Below are 19,179 nucleotides of genomic sequence, written 5' to 3'. Positions count from 1 at the left end.
ATCTGGTATTTCCACTCCTCTACTATAATTTCTCTCTGATTCACTATAGACTTTTTCGATTTAGAATCCGGGTGGGCCCATGTCTCGTGTTATTCTCGCTTGACGTTTGTCGAGGTGAATGATAGGGGTCAAAATAACATCAGTGACGTTAGTAATATATATATATTACTAATCTTGTCATCGATATACCCCTTGTCGAATCAGTCAATATTTCTTCCGTTCCGGGAAAAACTGGTTTCAAATTCATCTTTTTGCGAAATGTTTTCATCGAAAACGTGTCATGGGGTGCAATTTTAAAGCGGGGGGAGGGGATGAAGATGCACTTTGACCTTCCCTTTAAATAGTTTTGTTAAGTTAAGTATTTCTTGATAGATAATGTAGTTTATGATTTATATTCTTATTTTTTTTGGTTGGGAAAAATGTCATTTTTTTCTGATATTTTTCGTTAATACCCGTACATTGTATTAGACTTTGGTTTTTCTCGAGATGTAAGATTGCGTCGCACCGCTAAGGTTTTGGTGATTTTTTTTTTTTTTTGTCATTTTCCGTTCTCCCATTCTTTCCCCCATTTTGTTCAAAAGTCGATCACCGCCACGGTTATCTATTCCCAAAGACAGATATCGAGAATTCTTTGATTGTTCTTTCGCCAATCTTTTTTCTTCGTTCTCGAATATAGATTTCTATCTCGGTACTTAACTAAGCCTAACGATATTTCGTAACAAACGCAATTAAATTTAACGTAAAAATTAAAGTTAATTCTTGTATAAAAACATGTGGAGGAAAAAGAACCATGCATGCATTTCGGATATAACATAATATTAATATTATAATTTCAACGGATTTATTTATTTTTTTGTCTAAACAATTTCTAGTAAACAAATTCAAATAATTTTTATTGAGTTTTTGATAATCCTATTTCAGATATGCAGGCAATACTTTTCAATTGAAATTTTGGTTCCTATGGTAACTAAGTTAAATTTATATTTTATTGTCCTTATATTTTGTTCGTATATTGGTAGGTACTTGAAAGAAAAAAAGGAAAATTTCTCTACTAAAATTAGGTTTTGTATCTTTTATCCGAAATGGAGGGAAAAAATCTGTTATGTTCAGTGGTTTTTATAGGGGACCACTTGAACTAAATGATCTCTGTCGATCTCTCTTGGAGTGTTTTGCCGTTGATTAGGAGCAAATTTGTCATAAGAGCTGATGTAGCATTCCGTAATCATATCTACCCCCCCCCCCCCGCGATAGAATTTCTCTCTTGACAAATTTCTTGTTCTTTCGTTTTGTTACTATAGAGAGAATCGTATTCGCTTTTCAAATGAAGACGAACTTGTTTGTTCCGATAACCTCTGACCTCCGAGAGCGACTCGTATTTCGATGATTATCTAAATTCAGACGAAGACTGTATAGTGATAAGATTAGAAACCATATAGCCTTCAACTTGAATAGTTATTTGCATAACCCATATTTTAATTTGAATTCCATAAATAATCGTTTGATTGGCAGTTTTTTTTTTTTTTTTTTCATTCAAGCTCCCGGAACATTTTTGCTTTAATTACTCGGGCCCCGATTATGATAACCCCAAGTATTTAGTATCATTAGAAAGTGGAGAAATAGGGCTATAACATACTCAAAGCATTTCCCCTTATCTCATATAAAACCGAAGTAAATAATCCCACATTTTAATCCTATTAAAATTTCTTGACCATTTGGTTTGTTTACTATTTCCCTGATCATTCTAACACCTTGCTATTTTAAATTCTCGTCATTCAAGTGCGGGTGCACTCTCGGAGCGTCTGAGGTACAAACTTTCCAAAGGAAATGAGCTCTTGCATTGGTGAAGACTTGGAAAGACTCTTTTCGTGTCTACGCGTTCCCCTCTGCCTTTTTCTATCAGGCGCGTGCCTTAGGTTTGGAAAACAAGGTCAGGGAAGCGAGCGGCCAGAGAGAAACGAGGCTGAAATCGATTGGACCAAAAACTCACGGACCAGTTGGCTAAGCTACGATATTTCACAACGTAGAGACCGGATCACACCCGGTCCCTAGAGTGGCATGACCTTATCGTATCTGGGACTTGGTCTCACATCCAATGTTCGTTCCTCTTTGTCCAAACTTGCACGAGATTGTCCCCGGGAAATAATGATCTCGTGCCAGAGTCCTTGTAATTAGTTGCCAGTGGTCGAGTTCTAAACTTACCACCCCCTTTGAAACCCCCGACCCCCCGTGGCTAAAAGGTTGTAGAAGGAAATAAACAGGGGGTAGGGAATCCTAAAACCAAACATAAAGTTGAATTCACACGCTAAAATGCGTTCCGAGGCAATTCCCCCCTTTTCCATTGTATTTTTGGGCGGGGGTTTTCAGGGACAATAGAGGTACGGAAGGGGGGTTAGTTTTAATGTCATTGTTTTGTTGTCGGCGGCGTCCTTATTAGAATGACAGCGAATTCCGTTCACTCGTTTGTTGTTCGGGTCGGTCGCGGGGGTGAAGGCGTCAATGCATTTAGCTCGGGGAAACATCAGTTTTGTTCGTTAAAGGTCGCGACGGGCGTTTTTATGTTTTCTTGTTTGTATTTTTTTTAAACCCTTTCTGTTTGCGTTTGTTGATTCGCGAGCTGGTTGGTTGGAAAACTGCAAACAAAAGCCGTCATTTTTCATCTTGCCACCTACCAAATTAACGTGTTGTCACTAATGTCGAGGTGAAAATTGATTAACCTTTAACCCCGAAATGATTTGATTGAAAGGTGAATAAATTTTATTTATTTTATATCTAATTGTTAGAAAAAAATTGCACGTGTTTCCATCGTCTAACTTGGGCACTTGCAAATCAGGGGTCCCACGAACATAGTCAGTCCCATTTGAATATGGGGTCCAGCGCATGTACAATATTTCCCAGAGCCTTTATTATATTTTAGAGAAGGAAGTAGCTAGGCTTAGTGATAACTGACCCATTTTTCTAAAGTACAAGCTGTCATAAATTATTGGAAAAAAAGAACCAAATTTAAAACGTTACGTCATGCCCACCCGTTATTTTTTTAAACCTACGTCATTCTATAAATCGTTTAACGATATCTCATTAACCCAATAAACATTCCTTTTTGCTGCGGTTTTGGTTTGAGTCCTTTGGGAGTTATTATTTAACATAATGTCATTTTGAGACAAAGAATGGATTCCGCTAAATTAAAGGCAAGACGAACAAGAATAAAAAAAAAGGAAAAAAAAGTATACGAATCCCTAAAAGCTTTTCCAGATACCGAGAAGTCTTACGAGCAACGACCAGCGGTAGCGAGAAACGGACAACGGGGTTGGACACTTCTGCAAAATTACACGTTCCTTAGGGATGCGTAGGCCTAAGAGATGGAACTTTGTAAGATAACGGACGTAGTGTTAGTGTTATGTCATGTCGTAACCTAGCTTTAGCCAACAGTTTTTGATCTGACTGATCTTCCTCTGCGTAAATGACCAGTGACGTTTTACATAATCTTTACGGAAAGTATCCAACCTCTTTAAGAGGGTGAGAGAGAGACGGGTAGAGGCTCGGGGTGATTTTCTCCCGCATTCTTTGGATATTAATAGCTGCCGCCAAAGCCGACTTTTCTTATAGGTTACTTCCTCCGGTACCAGCGATGGGAGATGTACTTCATTCCCCCCTTTTCTTCCCCTGGGTTTTTTTCTTCCTCTTTCTCTCCAGCATCTTCCATCCTCTTAGAATCCCGGTGCGCGTGCGCTTCCTCTCTCTCTCTCTTTCTCTCTTGAGCTTCTCTGGCGACGATAGGGATGGAATAAGCGTCATTCCCATCATTGAAGTCACTTTAATAGCCGACGGTTTGGGGTTCTTATTAAGCCTAGGCTTAAGAACGTCGTTGGTATATGCATGGCGCGCGATTTGAGGTCGCGTTCCTTTTTATTTTCCAACGGATTCGTCATTACGTTGAAAAACAAAGCTCAAAAAATATGCCACAACGCCGTTATTTACACCAAGGTTAGCAACGCGTTCGTCCAACGCTTAAAAAACATGCCCAGTTCAAACGGTTAAATAATAATATTAATAATTTAACCCCTAAAGGAATCAGTGAAGTTTTATTTCGGTTTATCTGTTTTGATTTATTTATATTTTTCCTCGTAATAGGAATTAATTTTAAGTGTAAAAAAGTGTTTTGAGTTATTTTTGTAACCGCGTCTACGTCTACGGATAATAATAAGACAATTAACGCCTTAATTTGACCAATATTACGAAGGTTTATTCGGTTAGTTTGAGTTTAGTTATTGGTGATAACTTTGTTCCACAAAAAGATTTTGTTTTCAACTCGGATTACGTTCTAAGGGCGATTTTCGGTTGCAGCTTTGCGTAATCGTCGATGGTCCCTTTCGAAGAGTGGATTTATCCGTCATATTAAAGGCCGGTAAATTGGACTTTTCGAATTATTAAGATCTTCGAAGATGCAATCGACTTCGGGATCGGACGGCGGTAAATTAGGAGTTGTCTCTTCGGCCAGCGGTACTTTGAGTCGCGGCGGCAGCGGACTTGTGGGTCCCGCGTCTTTGGGTGTTTCCAAATTGCGGATCCGAGGCAAACGAGGAAATAAGAGCAAGAAAGTAGCGGCCAAACCCAAATCTCCGACTTACTCGAAATTACGCGATAAGAAAGGCCCCACCAAGAAGGGTGCCACTAAGGCCTTGGGCAAATTCCACCTGTCTCTATTGAACAGCGGGCTATTACCCAGGAAAGCGGAGAATGGTCGAGCCACCGCTCTACTACCCAAGAAACCCGTCGATGCTAACAAGTTCATCAAACATATTGAACTACTCAAGAAGTACGATGTATTGCTTAGGACCGAATTCCAGGTAAGTACCTACGTACTTAACTTAATTACGGTGGTGGCAATTATAAGAGTACGCGTCGTCTTAATTTGGATGGATGACGTTTTTCTTTTTCTTTCATTTGGAGTGGCGCGCTTTTAGTCTTAATATAACTCTAGTCTCCGTCCTTTAGTATCTTTTAAGAATGAAAGTAGAGAAAAATATTTTCGTTCTGGCTCTCTCTCAGACTAACTCCAACCCTTTCGTTCCCTCAGTCCCTAAACGCCAGCCAAACCCTAACGTAAAAAAAATACCGTATATCTCTTGCCAAAGATTGGATTAGCAGCTGCCTCTATTCTTTCTAAATACTACTTTTAAACTAAAAACACAAGTTTTCAAATATGTCTAAAATAAAATTGGTTATTAGGCCTAGTATAACAAACCAAATAATTGGTACAATCTGAACTTGGCAATAAAAAGAAAAATATATATTTTAACCGGGTTATTTCGTCTTCAACCCTGACCTCTTTATCTCCTTTTTTTTTCTGAGAAAGTGGGTTTAAGGTTTAAGTGAGAGAGAAAGACCCCGACCTCGAGAAAGTTACATTCTGGAATAATTGAAGCTCCCAGGCTGCGATATATAGGTTTATAGTCAAGGTGACGCCCTAGCTATAACCACACCACCATCCTGCCCTGAACTACGGGAGAGGGAGATGATGCTATTTTCAATTGCATCCCTATATACCTCCCGGAGCTGGCTTCCCCATCTCTCTCTCGCACCTTCTCCTCCCCATCCCACGATTCAGGCTGCTGTCTCGTTGATGTTTTGACACCTTTACTTATCTCGATCTCTCCCAAGTTATTAAGTAGGCCTACATGTTCGCGTTACAAGTTGAATTTAGGCCTAAAATAATTAACGTCGGGGTTACCCCCGAGTAATTACAAGACTTTAAACAATATTATTTTTATGGCCCAATTAGTTATGTTTTGTTTTGGGTATTTTCTGTTGAGGTTTCTACGAAAACAGAGGGTCACAGCTGCCGCCACGCCATGAAGATCGGGAACGAGGAGAAGAACAGTCATAAAAAATGCTTGCCGTGTAAGTACCGTATAGTCAGTCTTGTTCCCGGGGAAGACATTAAATTTAAGAACCATAAACTCAATATTTATTTGTTATCTTTTCTCCACTCTCTCTTGGCGCCGTTATGACGTAACGTGACTCGCGTCTGTTGGAATGTTCAGACGATTTCAACAGAGTCGTTCTCGAAACCATTCCTTCCATTCCAGATTCTGATTATATCAACGCCTCCTACATTGACGTAAACATTAATTCGTGGCCATTTTCCAACTGGGGACAAGGCTAGAATATAGGCCTAATTATATCTATTTATAATAGAGTATACTTCGACCAAACGCCTACATCGCCACCCAAGGACCCAATGAGTTCACTACCACGGATTTTTGGCGAATGATATGGCAGGAGAAAACGGGCGTCATTGTCATGTTGACTAAAGTCTTCGATTTCATAAAAGTAAGAAGCGATGGAAAAAATAGGTCCGTAGTAAGTGACCAAACACCTGATAATCTCTCGATGCGTGGTAGGTGATGTGTGTCCAGTACTGGCCTATGGAATGCAACCATCCTGATTCTTACGGGGACATCGAAGTGACGATGTTAACGGAGGACAGTATGGCCAACTTCGTCATTCGAACTTTTAAACTCAAAAGGGGTCAAGTGGAACGAGAAGTGATCCACGCGCATTTCACCAACTGGCCCTGTCACACGGTCCCTTTTGTCGGCGGTATCTTGGAATTCCGTCGACGTGTTCGAATTTGTATGGAGAAAATGTCCAAAAGTGGACCGGTTGTAGTCCATTGCAGTGACGGTTGCGCCCGGACTGGAACCTATTTGTGCATTGACGCCAACCTGGAACTCTTCGAGGAAGACGGCGTGTACGACGTCTACAATTACACGCGCAAGTTGAGACAAGCCCGACGGGGGATGATCGAAACTGTGGTAAATAACTTTTAAGTAGTTACTGGTCATCATTGCCTAAATTTATTACAAAGTGAGTGTCCTTTGCAATTTAGGACCAGTACAAGTTTATCTACGATGTCCTGCAAGAGTCTTATACTTGCGGACGTACTTGGTTCCCCGTCTCCGAAATTTGTCAACAGTTGAAGTACAAATCTATTAAGTCACTCCTGACCAGACAAAACGAATATCAAAGAGAATATCAGGTAAGCATTCCCTATTTAGCTACCGGAATGAGTTCTTGGTGGGACATGTTAAGAATTAGTAGACTCGCTTTACGAGTAATTGGAACTCTTCCCAATCAGATAACGGTGCGTGCTTTTTTTCTTTCGTTCTCGCTACGTTACGTGACAGAAAATTTCCAAAATGGCATCAAAATTTACGATCGGAGACTGCGCGGGAGGTCACAGACCAGAGAACCGCGATAAAAACCGGGATGTTGCTATTGTACCTCGTAAGTATGAAATTTTTTGAAAAATAATAATAATAATAATAATTAAATAGCAGTTATCTAAAACGCGCGGATTAAACCATTTCCCCTACCAGAGTTCTGACACTCTTAGTTAGAATTACTTCTTCTGCCTATGATAGGGCTTCGGGGTTAGGTTTGACTGTCTGTGGTACGAAAGGGTTAATGTCCCCTTCTTTACTAGAGAGAGACTTAATTTGAGAGACAAGCGTGTCGCTTTAGTTTTAGAACCGAGTTTTGATTCATCTCAAACTCTTTTCCCGTTAGCCGACAACTTCCGTCCCTATCTGACGTCATTCCAAAGTAACGACAACACCGACTATATCAACGCCGTTTTTGTCGATGTAAGTTAAGCACCTACTATCATGACGTCTTTTTGGGTTTCTTAGAAATAGAGGAATGGGATAGTAACGTAACGTTTGTGGTTCAAGGGGTACACTCGATCTAAAGAGTACATCGTAACGGAATGGCCCATGCCTAAAACGGTCCAGGATTTATGGTCACTGATATACGATCACGAATGCAATTCCGTGGTCATACTTTGCAGTCCTCCGGCTTCGCAAGTCTACCCCAGTTTCCTTCCATCGGAACGCGAACGGAAGAAGAAATTCGGACCAGTTTTCACCGTCGAAATGGTTTCTCATTGTCATTATCCGAATATTAAAAGCTGGATCTTCAGAATACATAAAAAGGTCATTCGCTGAACTTTCAACTCTGGTTGGTACTAAAATTGGAGCTCGAAATTGAATAGGTGGTGTCGCTAACGGAGTTAATGGCCGGCGTCAAAGCCGACTCCAAGACGACGCAAGTGTTCCAGCTTCTCTGTTGGCCTCAAGGACATCGCGTCCCAACTTCAACCAACTCAGTCGTCGAGTTGATGAATATGGTTGAGCGATGGAGGCAGAGATCTAATTACGGACCCGTCATTGTCGTCTCGGCGTGAGTATCGAGCAAAAATTTGGTTTAACAACTACTTGAACTAATTTAACCTCTCCACGAAGAAATGGACGAAGTCGCGCTGGCGTTTATTGCGCGGCCAATGTCGCCATGGAACAAATTGTTCAAAATAGCGAAGTCGATGTCTTTCAAGCGGTTAAAACAGTCAGGAGGCATCGGCCCCAACTAGTCGAAAATATGGTAAGTACAAACACTCGTCGAGGAATAACTTGTAAGTAGCACACGTATTAATTTGTAACGTCCAATTGTCTTTTTGACTTGTAGACCGAATACAAGTATTGCTACGATCTTATCTTGCACTACGTTTTGCATTACATTAAGAAGGAGTAAGGGCGGGGCCTTTTTGTAACCCCAAAATGAAAAAAGACCCCGTTTGTCGGAATAGAATTAGATTTGGGGGTTATTATTAACCAAAAACGCTAAACTATAAAATCGTGCCTTCTCAACGCCAATATTTAAAAATATAAAATTTAGACACGTATTTTATTATAAGAACAAAACTAAAAAATAATGGAGAGCGGGGGATAGGAAAAACAAATATTCATGTCAGACATTAACGCATTCATTTAAGCTTCGGCCACACGCAAGGCTTAAAGATTCTTCTCGCTTTTAATTCTAATTAAGTAACTCGAGCCAAACAAACTCAATTTGTTTCCGAACAAAAAACAAAACGCTATTTACAAGGATTAAATTAATATATATATTAATTAGTTTACTTCGAGTGATGAAGGTCTGCGGTCAAATGAAAAGTCACCTTGAATTAGGCTTAGCATGTGCCATGTGGTAGATGGCTTCTCGCCTTTTATGTGTTAGGATCTAATTTTTGAGCGGATTGGTAGGCAGGTGTTCTTTTTTTTTTTTTTTAAATTAACTATAACATTTATGTGGCGTAGTTTATAAAGGTTTTATATATGACTAGGCCTAGGCGGTGGTAGTTTTGGTATAATTAGGCTTAACTTCATTATAGGCCTAACTGATGATAGTTTTACCAAAAGCGTATAGAAAACCATAAAGTGAAGGTCTTTACCGCCTGGGCTGAACGTGTAAAAGTAGGAGCCCCCTCTCTATCGCGTTATTCCGACCCCCCCTCCTCGTTAGAGGCGGTACGATGCCGCTTCTTCGTGGCGGAAGATTAAATTCGCGTAGTGTTACACAAGGTACATGAGTGAGTTGGCTACAAAATATAGCTCCACTAAATTTCGTAGGAGTTGCGTCGGCTGCTTATATTATTAGGCCTAAAGACGAGTGTGCCGTCCAATTTCGGTAGTTGGAGAAACAACTTTCTTATCGGTTTCCGTTTGAATTGATATGTCCTTATTTAGTTTAGGAATGGGTATATTTATGATCGTTTGTACACCCAAAGTACGGCATTCTTTCACATAAAAATTGTATTGCGTACTTTGGTTTTTTGGCTTTAAAGCTAAAAGAGCAATCTGCATTCTGCTCTGTGGTTTTTTTCCGAGGCATTTCAAAAACGAATAATAATAATAATAACGGCTTTATAATATTTGTATAATTAAAATAACTACCACGACAACTACATATTCTAAACTAAACTTAGTAAACTAGTCTTCTTTAAATATTTATATAACAATTAAATTATCACCTTGGGAAGTTAGGAAAAAAGTCGGGGTACTTTAGGCCTTGCCACCTGACTTAGCGTGCCGTGGCGTTAACGCGGTGACCGAAGAGGCGAAGAGCCGAAGCGCTCCCGACTCCCGTTCCGGGGTTGTTTAAAAAAAGCAGACGATATTTTAGTGTTTCTATTTTTGCCCTGAAGTAGCCGGCGCCGCTAGCGTCGCAAAACTATTTCTTGCTTGAGTATGACGTCTGCCTACGATTCGGATGAGGTAATGCAAGTGGAAGGTGATTGGTTGTTTAATCGGAGGAGCTTACTTAGATCCCGCGAGCTTCTCATTTTACATGTTAACCAAAGCCAAAGCCTAAGATAAGTTACTGACCTTCACTTTATGGTTTTCTATACGCTTTTGGTTTTACTAGAAATAGGCTTAATTATTTCATTTTAGGCCTAGATTCAAAGACTGATTGTAACTTTTCGTTTGACCTTCGACCTTTTAAACATAAATTTGCCAAATATTTAAGGACGGGTTTGAAACGTCAGAAAATAACATATTCACATACCGAGATATACGTTTTTAATATAACGGTTTCCCTATACATATATAATATACAATAACGTTTGGAAAAAGAATGAGATTTGAACAAAACCTAAACTAATATATGCAGTTTTACAATTTCTTAAAAACCAAAAGAAAAAACAAAACAATCGAGAGATAAAATTATATATGGGTGTACATATTATGCCTTTCTAGATGAAACAAATATTGCTACTTAAGAGTGTTTACCAGTTTTATGATCACAACAAAAAGTAAAGCCCCCCCATTGCCCCTCCCACACTTAGGCCTTGGCTTGGTTATGACGTCATCTATGCATTTTTGGGGTTGAAGAAAAAAAATGAATCCGGAATTTTTAAAACAAAAATAAACGCCTTAAAAAATTTAGCTTAAATATTGTTTGTTTGTTTAAATTATGTATATATAGGTCGGTTACGTCCCAATAATTATTATTATTATTATTATTGTTTTAAAGTTAAAGTCTATTTAAATAAATTTAATTAAGATTAAGATTATGAAATTTTAGAAGAATCGCCTTTTTTGCAAAAAAAATAATTACAAGAATTCGTTGAGTTCTGTTAAGAATTTTGAAAGAAATTTTCAAATAAATTTAAGTCTTTGTTCAAAATTGTTTTAAAATAATTATTTCGTTTCTTCAGGAAGTTAACTTACAGGGGCAAGCGGTCCCATGTATTTTCTACGGGCGCCTGTAAAACGTTTTACCCGCAATACACCGGTGCTCGAGGGGGTAAGAAACGCGGATTTTTTTTTAATTTTATTTTAATTAAGTATAGGCTTAATGTTATTTAAATTAAGACAAAAAATTAAATCGAGAATATTTGTTCAACTTTAATAGGTAGTAAAAAATTCGTCAAGAGTTTTATTCATTCAAACAGGTTTGTGACAATTAAAGACAATTGTGACATTTTCAAGAGAAAAAAACAACAAAATGTTACTGACTAATGACTTAATTTAAAAAAAAATGTCGTTGGGAATTAATTAATTCAGACTAGTTTCCACTTAAATTTAATTGTTTTTTTTGACAAAAAGGCACGTGACTAGTTTTAGTTTTAGTTAGTTTATAGGTAATTGCAATGACCTTAAAAATAGACCAAAATATCTATTTTTCTTCAAAATGGTCCTTTTTAAGGTTGCAACTGTTTTGTTCTTTATTTTTTAATTAAAAGGAGGTTAATTAGGACAAGAAAATAAGACTGAAAATGTAGGAAATATTATGCTGCTACAGGAATTGTTTGTTTGTCAACCTTTTTTGGTTCTTTTTTTTTGTGTGTGTATTTTTTCAGGGTCAAGAAAGGGCTTTAAATATTTTATAAAGGCGCGATTTCTCCTGGAACAAACTGCGTACCATGATGACCTGAACAGCGCCAACTACTAACATGACGACTATTGATAAAACGGAGAAAAAGTTAACAGTATTGAAGTTATGTTCCTGCAAATTCCGATCACGAGCTTCATTAGCTTTACGTTGAGCTTGGTAATGTTGAACTTGGTTTAAATCCTCGCGTAATTTATTCAGAGCAGACTGTCAATTAGAATAAGTTAATTTAATTAACTCCTTTTATTTAAGGAGGGGAAGCTTAAATTTAATTACTTTAATTATCTCAATTGAGTCATTGTAAGCCAAATCAGGTGGTAAATCCAAATCACCCCATCTTGGTCCATCTGGACTAGCACCCTGAGTATCAATGTAGATTTCCATGAAGACAGTTTTCCTCGCAATCTGAGAGTGACGATTGTCTAGGCAAATTTTATATTCCCCAGTTTCCAAAACTTCGTGCCTTATAAGTTATAATCAAAATGTTAATTTTTTTTTAAGTTTAAATTCTACAAACTCTTATTTTTACCTATGCAAAGCGTCTTCTTTTTGAAAATCAGATATAACTAATTTCCCAGAGGGTGAAATTAATTGGAAATTAATTTGCAGGTCTCTCCTGCCAATGTTACCTTGCCCAAATGAAGAATCCAAAACCTGCAATGCACTCAAACAAAATTATCAATAAAATAACACCCCTGAGAGTAATTTAACTATTTTTTACCTGATATTCAATTTCCAAGACATCCTGCTCATTAGCTGAGATTAAAGTATTAAGTAAGTTATATTTAATTCAAATTTGGTGCCGAAAACCGGGAAAATTAATAGGGTGGGGGATGGGTGAGGGTGAAGGAAAGAGGTACCCACCTATTTGGAAGAAACATTCCATTGAGCCTGGATTTACAAACGTAGTGAATTCCGAATCGTTCCATGTTTCGTAATTGGAGTCACCCAAACATTGAGAAATAATTATAATCGAAATTAAATAGAGATTTATAATTATTTTTGAAATAAATGATAGAATTCGCGTCATCGTGACCCGCCGATATTAACCATGACTTTAAAGAAAGGATGTAAGAACCATGTACCTAGGATGTGCTGTTAAACTTCAAGTTTGTATTAAAGTTATACAATAATATTCCCAAATGTTTTTCCAAATACACATCCTTGGTGCATAGTTTATATCATCCATGGCAATCACGTTCTCTGTCTTTTAACCAATCAGAGGGCGACTTTCCAATGTTGAATGTGGCTTCTGCGCGTTTTGTCAACAATCAACTAAAATTTTAACTTTAAAATTATTTTAAGGTAAAAAATTAAAATTTTATATAAATGTATACCTATTAAAATGTTCAATTTATTGTTCCACCATATTTGCCTGGGTAATTTACGCCTAAACTTAAAAACAAAAATTATTTTCGTTAGGCCTTGGTCATGTTTATGGGGAAATGAAGCCAAGGATGAATCTGAAGAATTACACTTCCCGTTTACGACCATGATTAAGCCGATATTACGAAAGGAAATTAAAATAAACTGGGTCAATTAAATGATAAATCAGGGACACACAGTCTTGGGATTTGAATACTTTTAAAATATGACCCAATACGAGACTGAAATGACTGACCAAGTTGAGACTGAAAATTTGGAGGTTTCTTCCTCTCGTGATTTACTGAAGAATGAAACTATTGAAGTTAAACGAGGACCCATCGTTCATCCTAGCGCTAAAGCCCCTCTATGCAAAGGCTGTTCGCAGCTGGATTTGCTATTTTTTGATCCAGATTGCCCTGGATGCCTGAGTGTACTTAAAGATCCTGATACCTCTGTTCCTGAAATCTTTGCCATAATCAGGCAATGGATGCCTCAAACTCAGCGCAAGATTAATGTCTTAGCTGAAGAGGTAAGAATATTTTTATTCCCCATCCCTCAAGCAGAGCTAACACCATAAGTTTATAAGATATGGAACATAGCTTATAAATTTATGCTAAAACTAATCATTTTTTAGATTTTAAAAAGAGGTTGTCACATTGATGATCGGGATGGGTTAACTGATATGACCCTTTTACATTATGCTTGTAAATCTGGGGCAAATGGAGTGGGAGATCCAGCTATTTCCACGCAAACTGTCGCTTGGCTTCTTGAAAAAGGGGCTGATATTTATGTCCGTTCTCGCTGGACTGACATGGCTGCTATACATTATGCCGCTTATTTTGATGTAGCCCCTGTTTTAGAACTTTTGCTCAAAACTACCGAAACTTGTACAGCTTCTGGTAAGTTCTTACCATGGATAAAGAATGCGCGTGCGGAAATTTGTTTTAACGCTATAGGATCGGCAACTCCCTATCTCGAACGACAGCTTATTCTGTATATACTCTGTTACAATATCGGTTGTCAGCACGCGCAAAGCTATTTCTCTATGTAACGTAGCTTTGTACGTGCTGTCAAGCGACAAAAAACTTCAGGATCTTCAGGATTTAAAATATCCGCGAGTCGAGTGCATGGGCCTTAGTTTCAAATACGTGTAGTAGGCTGTAGGTAATTTCGCACGTATTTGAAACTAAGGCCTAGAGGTCCGTGCACTCGAGCTAAAAAACTCGCGGATATTTTAAATCCTGAAGATCCTGAAGTTTTTTGTCTCTTGACAGCACGTACAAAGCTAGGTTACATAGAGAAACAGCTTTGAACGTGCTGACAACCAATGTTGTAACAGAGTATATACAGAATAAGCTGTCGCTCGAGATAGGGAGTTGCCTATCCTGTCGCGTGAAAACAAATTTCCTCACGCGCATTCTTTATCCATGTTCTTACTATAAAATATTTAATTATAGCTTTGATTTAATTCATTTCCAGTGCTACAAGACGGTTGCAGAGAGTTTAATGGAGGTGCAGCTCTTCACATTGCAGCTACAAATCTTTGTTTAGATGTAGCTAAACTTTTGGTGCGTCATGGTGCTAGTTTAACAGCTAAAGATGGGACTGGAAAAATTCCTCAAGGTCCTTTTAATTTACAAATTAAGGATAATCAATCCTTAAAAACTAAATCAAGCTGAAAACATTTTCAGAATGCATTCCTGAAGTTGAAATGAATGAATCCCTTCCTGATCTGGGCAATGTTGTGACTACATTATATGACCTTTTAACCCCAAACCACCAACACCAACAACAACAAAATTGTTCTAGCCCCCAACACAATAAAAATTATCCTCCCGCTGATTACAGCAATGTCTCTGGGAAAGCGATATTAAAAGCTGCTGGGATTCAAATTGGGGATTTGGTTTGTTTGGCTGACTTCAAAATGGGCTTCCTCAGATATTGCGGAACAACTCATTTTGCCAGCGGAGTTTGGGCTGGAGTTGAATTACACGAACAAATAGGAAAGAATGATGGCTCCGTCAAAGGAGTTCGATATTTCTCATGTCCAAGGGGATACGGGATCTTTATACCTATAAATAAAGTCTCTCGGTGTGATGTCAGTGGAACTAACTCTTTACCCAGACATTTGGAAAGCACCCAGTGTACCAGTACCCCTTCCCCACGAGCTATAAATCATCCTAAAGTTAATATTTCACACGTCACACCTAAAGTTGAAACTGGTTAGTTATAGTTAGTTTGTTGTCTGAACAATATTAGAAAAAGAAAGGAGGTGAAACGGGGACGTATGTTTCCATTTAAGGTTTATGGTCATTAAAACGTCAAACTTCAGCTGGTTCTTCTGAAAACCACGAAGTTATCTGCATTGGAGACAGGGTTTTAGTGACCGGTAGAAGGAAAGGGACAGTAAGATTTGCTGGTGAAACTAGTTTTGCAAGTGGTTGGTGGTACGGAGTGGAATTAGATAAACCATTGGGGAAAAATGATGGAACTGTTCAAGGGAAGAGTTACTTCTCTTGCAAAGCCAATCACGGTCTCTTTGCATCTCCCTACAGGATAACCAAGTAAGTAATTAGTCAGGGTTCGTACGGAACCTGGATAAGTCAGGGATATGGAAAATAGGGGAAAAAGTCAGGGATAAGTCAGGGATTTAAAATGTTTTCCTAAAAAGTCAGGGATATGTCAGGGATTTCGTTTGGTATATCAAACCATGCTTCAAGCAATGGTAAATATGAGCCAGGTGTGATAAAGTGGGCTCTGGTAAACACTTTAAAATGGTCCGGGATATAGGCAAAATTTGGTCAGGGATAACCTGGAAAAGTCAGGGATTTTCAATGTAAAAATTTCCTACGAACCCTGTTAGTACTGATTGTGCTACCAAGTGATTGATTCTAAATAATTGTTTTTGTTTTATTTTAAGGATGAGTAAGACCCAAGATGAAGAGGAAGATTCCGAACACGGAGGATCCTCTGGTGATCTAACAAATACAGGAAGCATGAGCCAAAGTTCCAATGGTAAACAAACTTCATTCATTTAGGATCCACACATTTTTTCCCCCTGAAATAGTTTAAAACTTGGGCCTAAATAGTAAATAGTAACAGCCTTTTGTTTAAATTTGATTCTTCCTTTTTAGACGCGGATTTTCCTCAAAGTCCAATTGGTTTTCATTCACCCGCTTCTACAAGAAAAACCAATAGGTTCATTCATTATTCTCTCTTATTATTATTATTATTATCAGAAGTGAGATGAGACTAGAAGTACTGAGCTAACCTAATTCTTCACTCGGCCAAAGTGAATATTCTTGATAATACACCAACGGTTGGCCCTCTAGTGGCGGTTTCTGAATTTCCCCTCCAAAACGTGAGACGCTCGCGGTGGTAGACGGCCGAACTAGATTCAAGCACCCGCGTCCGTGTTTCGCCGCTTTAGGTTGAGGGGAAGGGGGTAAGAAATTTTTTGGGGAACTCGACCAATTTCTTTCTCTCTAGCGTAGGCGCGATTGAAGCGGCGTAAAATCCTCAAATTTGTTCACTAATGCCAGGATCTATTACCAATGCTAGAACCCTTCACTTCTAGTCTCATCTCACTTCTGGCATTATTAGTAAATGTTAAATAATAAGTTTGTTTCTTTGCTTGTTTGTTTGTTTATTCTTTTTCTCTAGATCTCTTCATCAACACAGTTTAAGGCCAAGTTCAGAGGGTACAGGAGGCGGAAACCATTCTCCCTCTTCCTCTCACGCTTCCTCCTCAAGTGGACCAAATTCCAACAACCCAAATTGCTGGTTGACGGTGGGCGTTAACGTTTTTGTCAACAACGAAATTGGAATTGTTCGCTATATTGGGGGAGTCGATTTTACCGAGGGAACGTGGCTAGGTGTTGAACTTAGGACACCCTGTGGCAAGAATGATGGATCAGTTAACGGTCACAGGTATTTCATTTGTAAACCAAATCACGGCATTTTAGTCAAACCCAATCGCGTCACCATCAGGGGCATTAATGGCGCTAAACTTTTACCCCCTAATGATGCTTAAAATTGCACCCACGCTTACAGGGACAGGGGGCGCCACTTTAAATAAAATTTGCATTGATGGTGTGACATAATTGCTTGATGAAGTGAGTAGCCCCTTGAATCAAATTATTAAGCCTAATATAACCTTAAATATTTAAAGTTAATTTTTAACAATTAAATCAAATGCTATGAGAATAATTTAAAATGCCTGAAACCAAAAAAAAAAATATTTAAAAGGAAATAATCGTGTAGTAATAAATTTAAAGGGTTAGTGACTTAAATAACATTTCAGCTTTTTTTCTTTCTTTATTTTTTCAATTTATTAATCGTGTAGTTCTACTTTAAAAATTCAATTAATTTAATTTAATTCCTCTTTAGTTCCATCATAATTTGTGTCACTAACCCTTTAAGTGTAAATAAGATTTGCGGAGTTAAGAGTGTAAATTTTAATTTATGAGAAAAATTCCGCGGTTTTTGAATTTTTTTTAGTTAATTTTAACCACTTTACAGTTAAGCAGTTAGTTTTAATTTGTTTTCCCCCTCCTTCCCCCCCTTTTACATTTTGTTAAGATTTAAAGTTGTTGATAATAATATATGGTTGTGTTCACCCGCCCCCCTTTTAAATACCAGTATTTAGAAAAAAAGTAGATCCAATATGACCCAAATTAGTTTAACCAAAAGTGGATGAGAGGAAAAGTATGAAAATGGCCAAAAGTCGCGAGTCATCAGAGTTTCGTCATAGTTGACCAGTTTATTGGCGTAGCTATACTGGGCCTGTTCACTCCCTTAAAATAGGTCTTGTGTAAGTTTGTTGTTAATTGGCGGTTACGCGGTTACCGTCGTCTGCTATTGTGTATGCTAGAACTTCCTCGATTTGTGTTTGTAGTCAGGACAGAGTAGCTGGTAATGTTTTAAAAGGTATTTGAAGGTATAATATGGATTTAAGTAAGGTTATCGAAGCAATAGAAGAGCACATAAAACTGGATACGTTTAAAATAAATCTTGGTAATTTAGCTATAGCGCGAGCAGCCTGCGTCGTGATTCGCGTAATCGAGTGGGCTATGGTTAAACCAAGGAGCATAAATGTCTGAACTACTTTCAGTCGCGAGTTTGCAAGTCCATCAGTCACTAGTAAACTAAATAGTTATTGGCGAAACTTTGATTGTCCGCGTTTTTTAACACACACACACATTTGGTTTAACTAATTTAAACTGATTTAGTTTTTTTTTGTCAAGACTTTAATGAGTGTTTGTAGTCTTTGAGTGTGTTATAACAACCGCCTTTGGTAACATTGAAGGCACTCCAAGACGCTTAAACACTATATTATTTACAATACACGGACTATTGGTGCTTTTGCTATATTTTAACAAGTTGGTTTGTCGCGTTATACGGATTCCAGAAAAAAACAAAAACAAAATGGCTGCCAAGTACAAAATTAGGCCCAACAAATTAAGGGCTTTCAAAAATATTTAGGGTCTATTTTAGGGTTAGGACTCTCTCTCTCTCTCTTTCTCTCCCGCCTATCACTGACGTCAGAAAAATTCCAAAATTACCCAATCGCCAAAAATATAATAATAAATAAAATTAATGCACCCAGGCAATTAATTTTAACGATAACTAATTAAATTTAATTAACATTAAATTAATTTTTTTTTGGGATCTAGCTGTGATATTTTTCCCTGTTAAATAATTTCAGCCAATTTTAGTTAACCCCCCCCCCCCCTCCCCCGGCCGCGAAATCAAGAAATAAATTAAAGGAAAAGTTTCACAACCCGTTTTTATGTTATTTTACGTTAGAATTTGGGCGCCATGTTTTTTTTTATTATTATTAAAGCTATCAATTCAATTCAACCTATCGTGTTTTTAATTTTTATTTCGTAATTGATGAGACTTTTCCTTTATTTAAATTTGAGTATGATCTCGACTCGAGTTTAATGAAATTGTTGTAATTTAATTTTGAGTGGATTGTTTTTTTTTTCCTTTTTTTATTTGTTTGTTTGTTTTAATGTCTATAAAAATTTGTTTGTTTTTTTCCCTTGAATTAAAACAATAGCGGTATATTTACATATATTG

The 19,179-nt window shown here is 37.8% G+C and overlaps 3 protein-coding genes across 10 annotated transcripts; 2 read left to right on the top strand and 1 right to left on the bottom strand.

The window, feature by feature from the left end:
* Positions 1–1,312: 1,312 nt before the first annotated feature.
* On the top strand, positions 1,313–9,247 carry Ptp36E (protein tyrosine phosphatase 36E). Of its 8 annotated transcripts, none has more exons than XM_089868472.1 (15): positions 1,313–2,743; positions 3,241–3,366; positions 3,420–4,246; positions 4,342–4,844; positions 5,811–5,898; positions 6,042–6,118; positions 6,196–6,330; positions 6,402–6,815; positions 6,890–7,039; positions 7,188–7,287; positions 7,570–7,646; positions 7,734–7,994; positions 8,054–8,241; positions 8,304–8,439; positions 8,524–9,247. In XM_089868472.1, the coding sequence occupies exons 4-15, from the start codon at positions 4,440–4,442 to the stop codon at positions 8,587–8,589; spliced, it is 2,097 nt and encodes a 698-aa protein (XP_089724598.1). In that variant the 5' UTR covers positions 1,313–2,743; positions 3,241–3,366; positions 3,420–4,246; positions 4,342–4,439; the 3' UTR covers positions 8,590–9,247. The 8 variants fall into 8 exon arrangements, with proteins under 8 accessions (XP_089724598.1, XP_089724597.1, XP_089724596.1 ...); XM_089868471.1 differs by having other exon boundaries at positions 3,241–3,513; positions 3,604–4,246; XM_089868470.1 differs by having other exon boundaries at positions 1,313–2,698; positions 3,250–4,246.
* A 1,971-nt stretch (positions 9,248–11,218) lies between these two features.
* LOC149692645 (transmembrane emp24 domain-containing protein 1-like) lies at positions 11,219–12,815 on the bottom strand. Its single transcript, XM_089868476.1, has 5 exons — positions 12,595–12,815; positions 12,452–12,486; positions 12,260–12,384; positions 12,007–12,193; positions 11,219–11,937 (listed from the first exon to the last, which is right to left on the bottom strand). The coding sequence occupies exons 1-5, from the start codon at positions 12,758–12,760 to the stop codon at positions 11,701–11,703; spliced, it is 750 nt and encodes a 249-aa protein (XP_089724602.1). The 5' UTR covers positions 12,761–12,815; the 3' UTR covers positions 11,219–11,700.
* Positions 12,816–12,946: 131 nt separating this feature from the next.
* LOC149692644 (CAP-Gly domain-containing linker protein 3-like) lies at positions 12,947–19,174 on the top strand. The gene is made up of 9 exons (XM_089868465.1): positions 12,947–13,035; positions 13,153–13,624; positions 13,730–13,994; positions 14,575–14,718; positions 14,787–15,317; positions 15,398–15,659; positions 16,016–16,110; positions 16,230–16,293; positions 16,759–19,174. Exons 2-9 carry the CDS (start codon positions 13,322–13,324, stop codon positions 17,126–17,128), a joined length of 2,034 nt encoding a protein of 677 aa, XP_089724591.1. The 5' UTR covers positions 12,947–13,035; positions 13,153–13,321; the 3' UTR covers positions 17,129–19,174.
* The last annotated feature ends 5 nt before the right edge of the window (positions 19,175–19,179 follow it).

This window comes from Phalangium opilio, unplaced genomic scaffold (assembly GCF_054372755.1).
Source record: "Phalangium opilio isolate 3A_F unplaced genomic scaffold, DU_Popi_V2 ptg000024l_1, whole genome shotgun sequence".
Taxonomy (NCBI): Eukaryota; Metazoa; Arthropoda; class Arachnida; order Opiliones; family Phalangiidae; genus Phalangium; species Phalangium opilio.
This window is presented reverse-complemented; position numbering and strand designations above follow the sequence as displayed.

What these genes read in the sequence shown, in the direction of transcription:
- Ptp36E (XM_089868470.1), top strand. Translation starts at nt 4,440, where the DNA reads ATGCAATCGACTTCGGGATCGGACGGCGGTAAATTAGGAGTTGTCTCT. An exon ending in AAGTCTTCGATTTCATAAAA is followed by an intron (nt 6,331 to 6,401) that starts GTAAGAAGCGAT and finishes GATGCGTGGTAG; the next exon opens with GTGATGTGTGTCCAGTACTG. An exon ending in TCTTCAGAATACATAAAAAG is followed by an intron (nt 7,995 to 8,053) that starts GTCATTCGCTGA and finishes GAAATTGAATAG; the next exon opens with GTGGTGTCGCTAACGGAGTT.
- LOC149692645 (XM_089868476.1), bottom strand. Translation starts at nt 12,760, where the DNA reads ATGACGCGAATTCTATCATTTATTTCAAAAATAATTATAAATCTCTAT. An exon ending in GGAATGTTTCTTCCAAATAG is followed by an intron (nt 12,487 to 12,594) that starts GTGGGTACCTCT and finishes CTTTAATCTCAG; the next exon opens with CTAATGAGCAGGATGTCTTG. An exon ending in TCTTGGAAATTGAATATCAG is followed by an intron (nt 12,385 to 12,451) that starts GTAAAAAATAGT and finishes AGTGCATTGCAG; the next exon opens with GTTTTGGATTCTTCATTTGG.
- LOC149692644 (XM_089868465.1), top strand. Translation starts at nt 13,322, where the DNA reads ATGACCCAATACGAGACTGAAATGACTGACCAAGTTGAGACTGAAAAT. An exon ending in CATGAGCCAAAGTTCCAATG is followed by an intron (nt 16,111 to 16,229) that starts GTAAACAAACTT and finishes CTTCCTTTTTAG; the next exon opens with ACGCGGATTTTCCTCAAAGT. An exon ending in TCTACAAGAAAAACCAATAG is followed by an intron (nt 16,294 to 16,758) that starts GTTCATTCATTA and finishes CTTTTTCTCTAG; the next exon opens with ATCTCTTCATCAACACAGTT.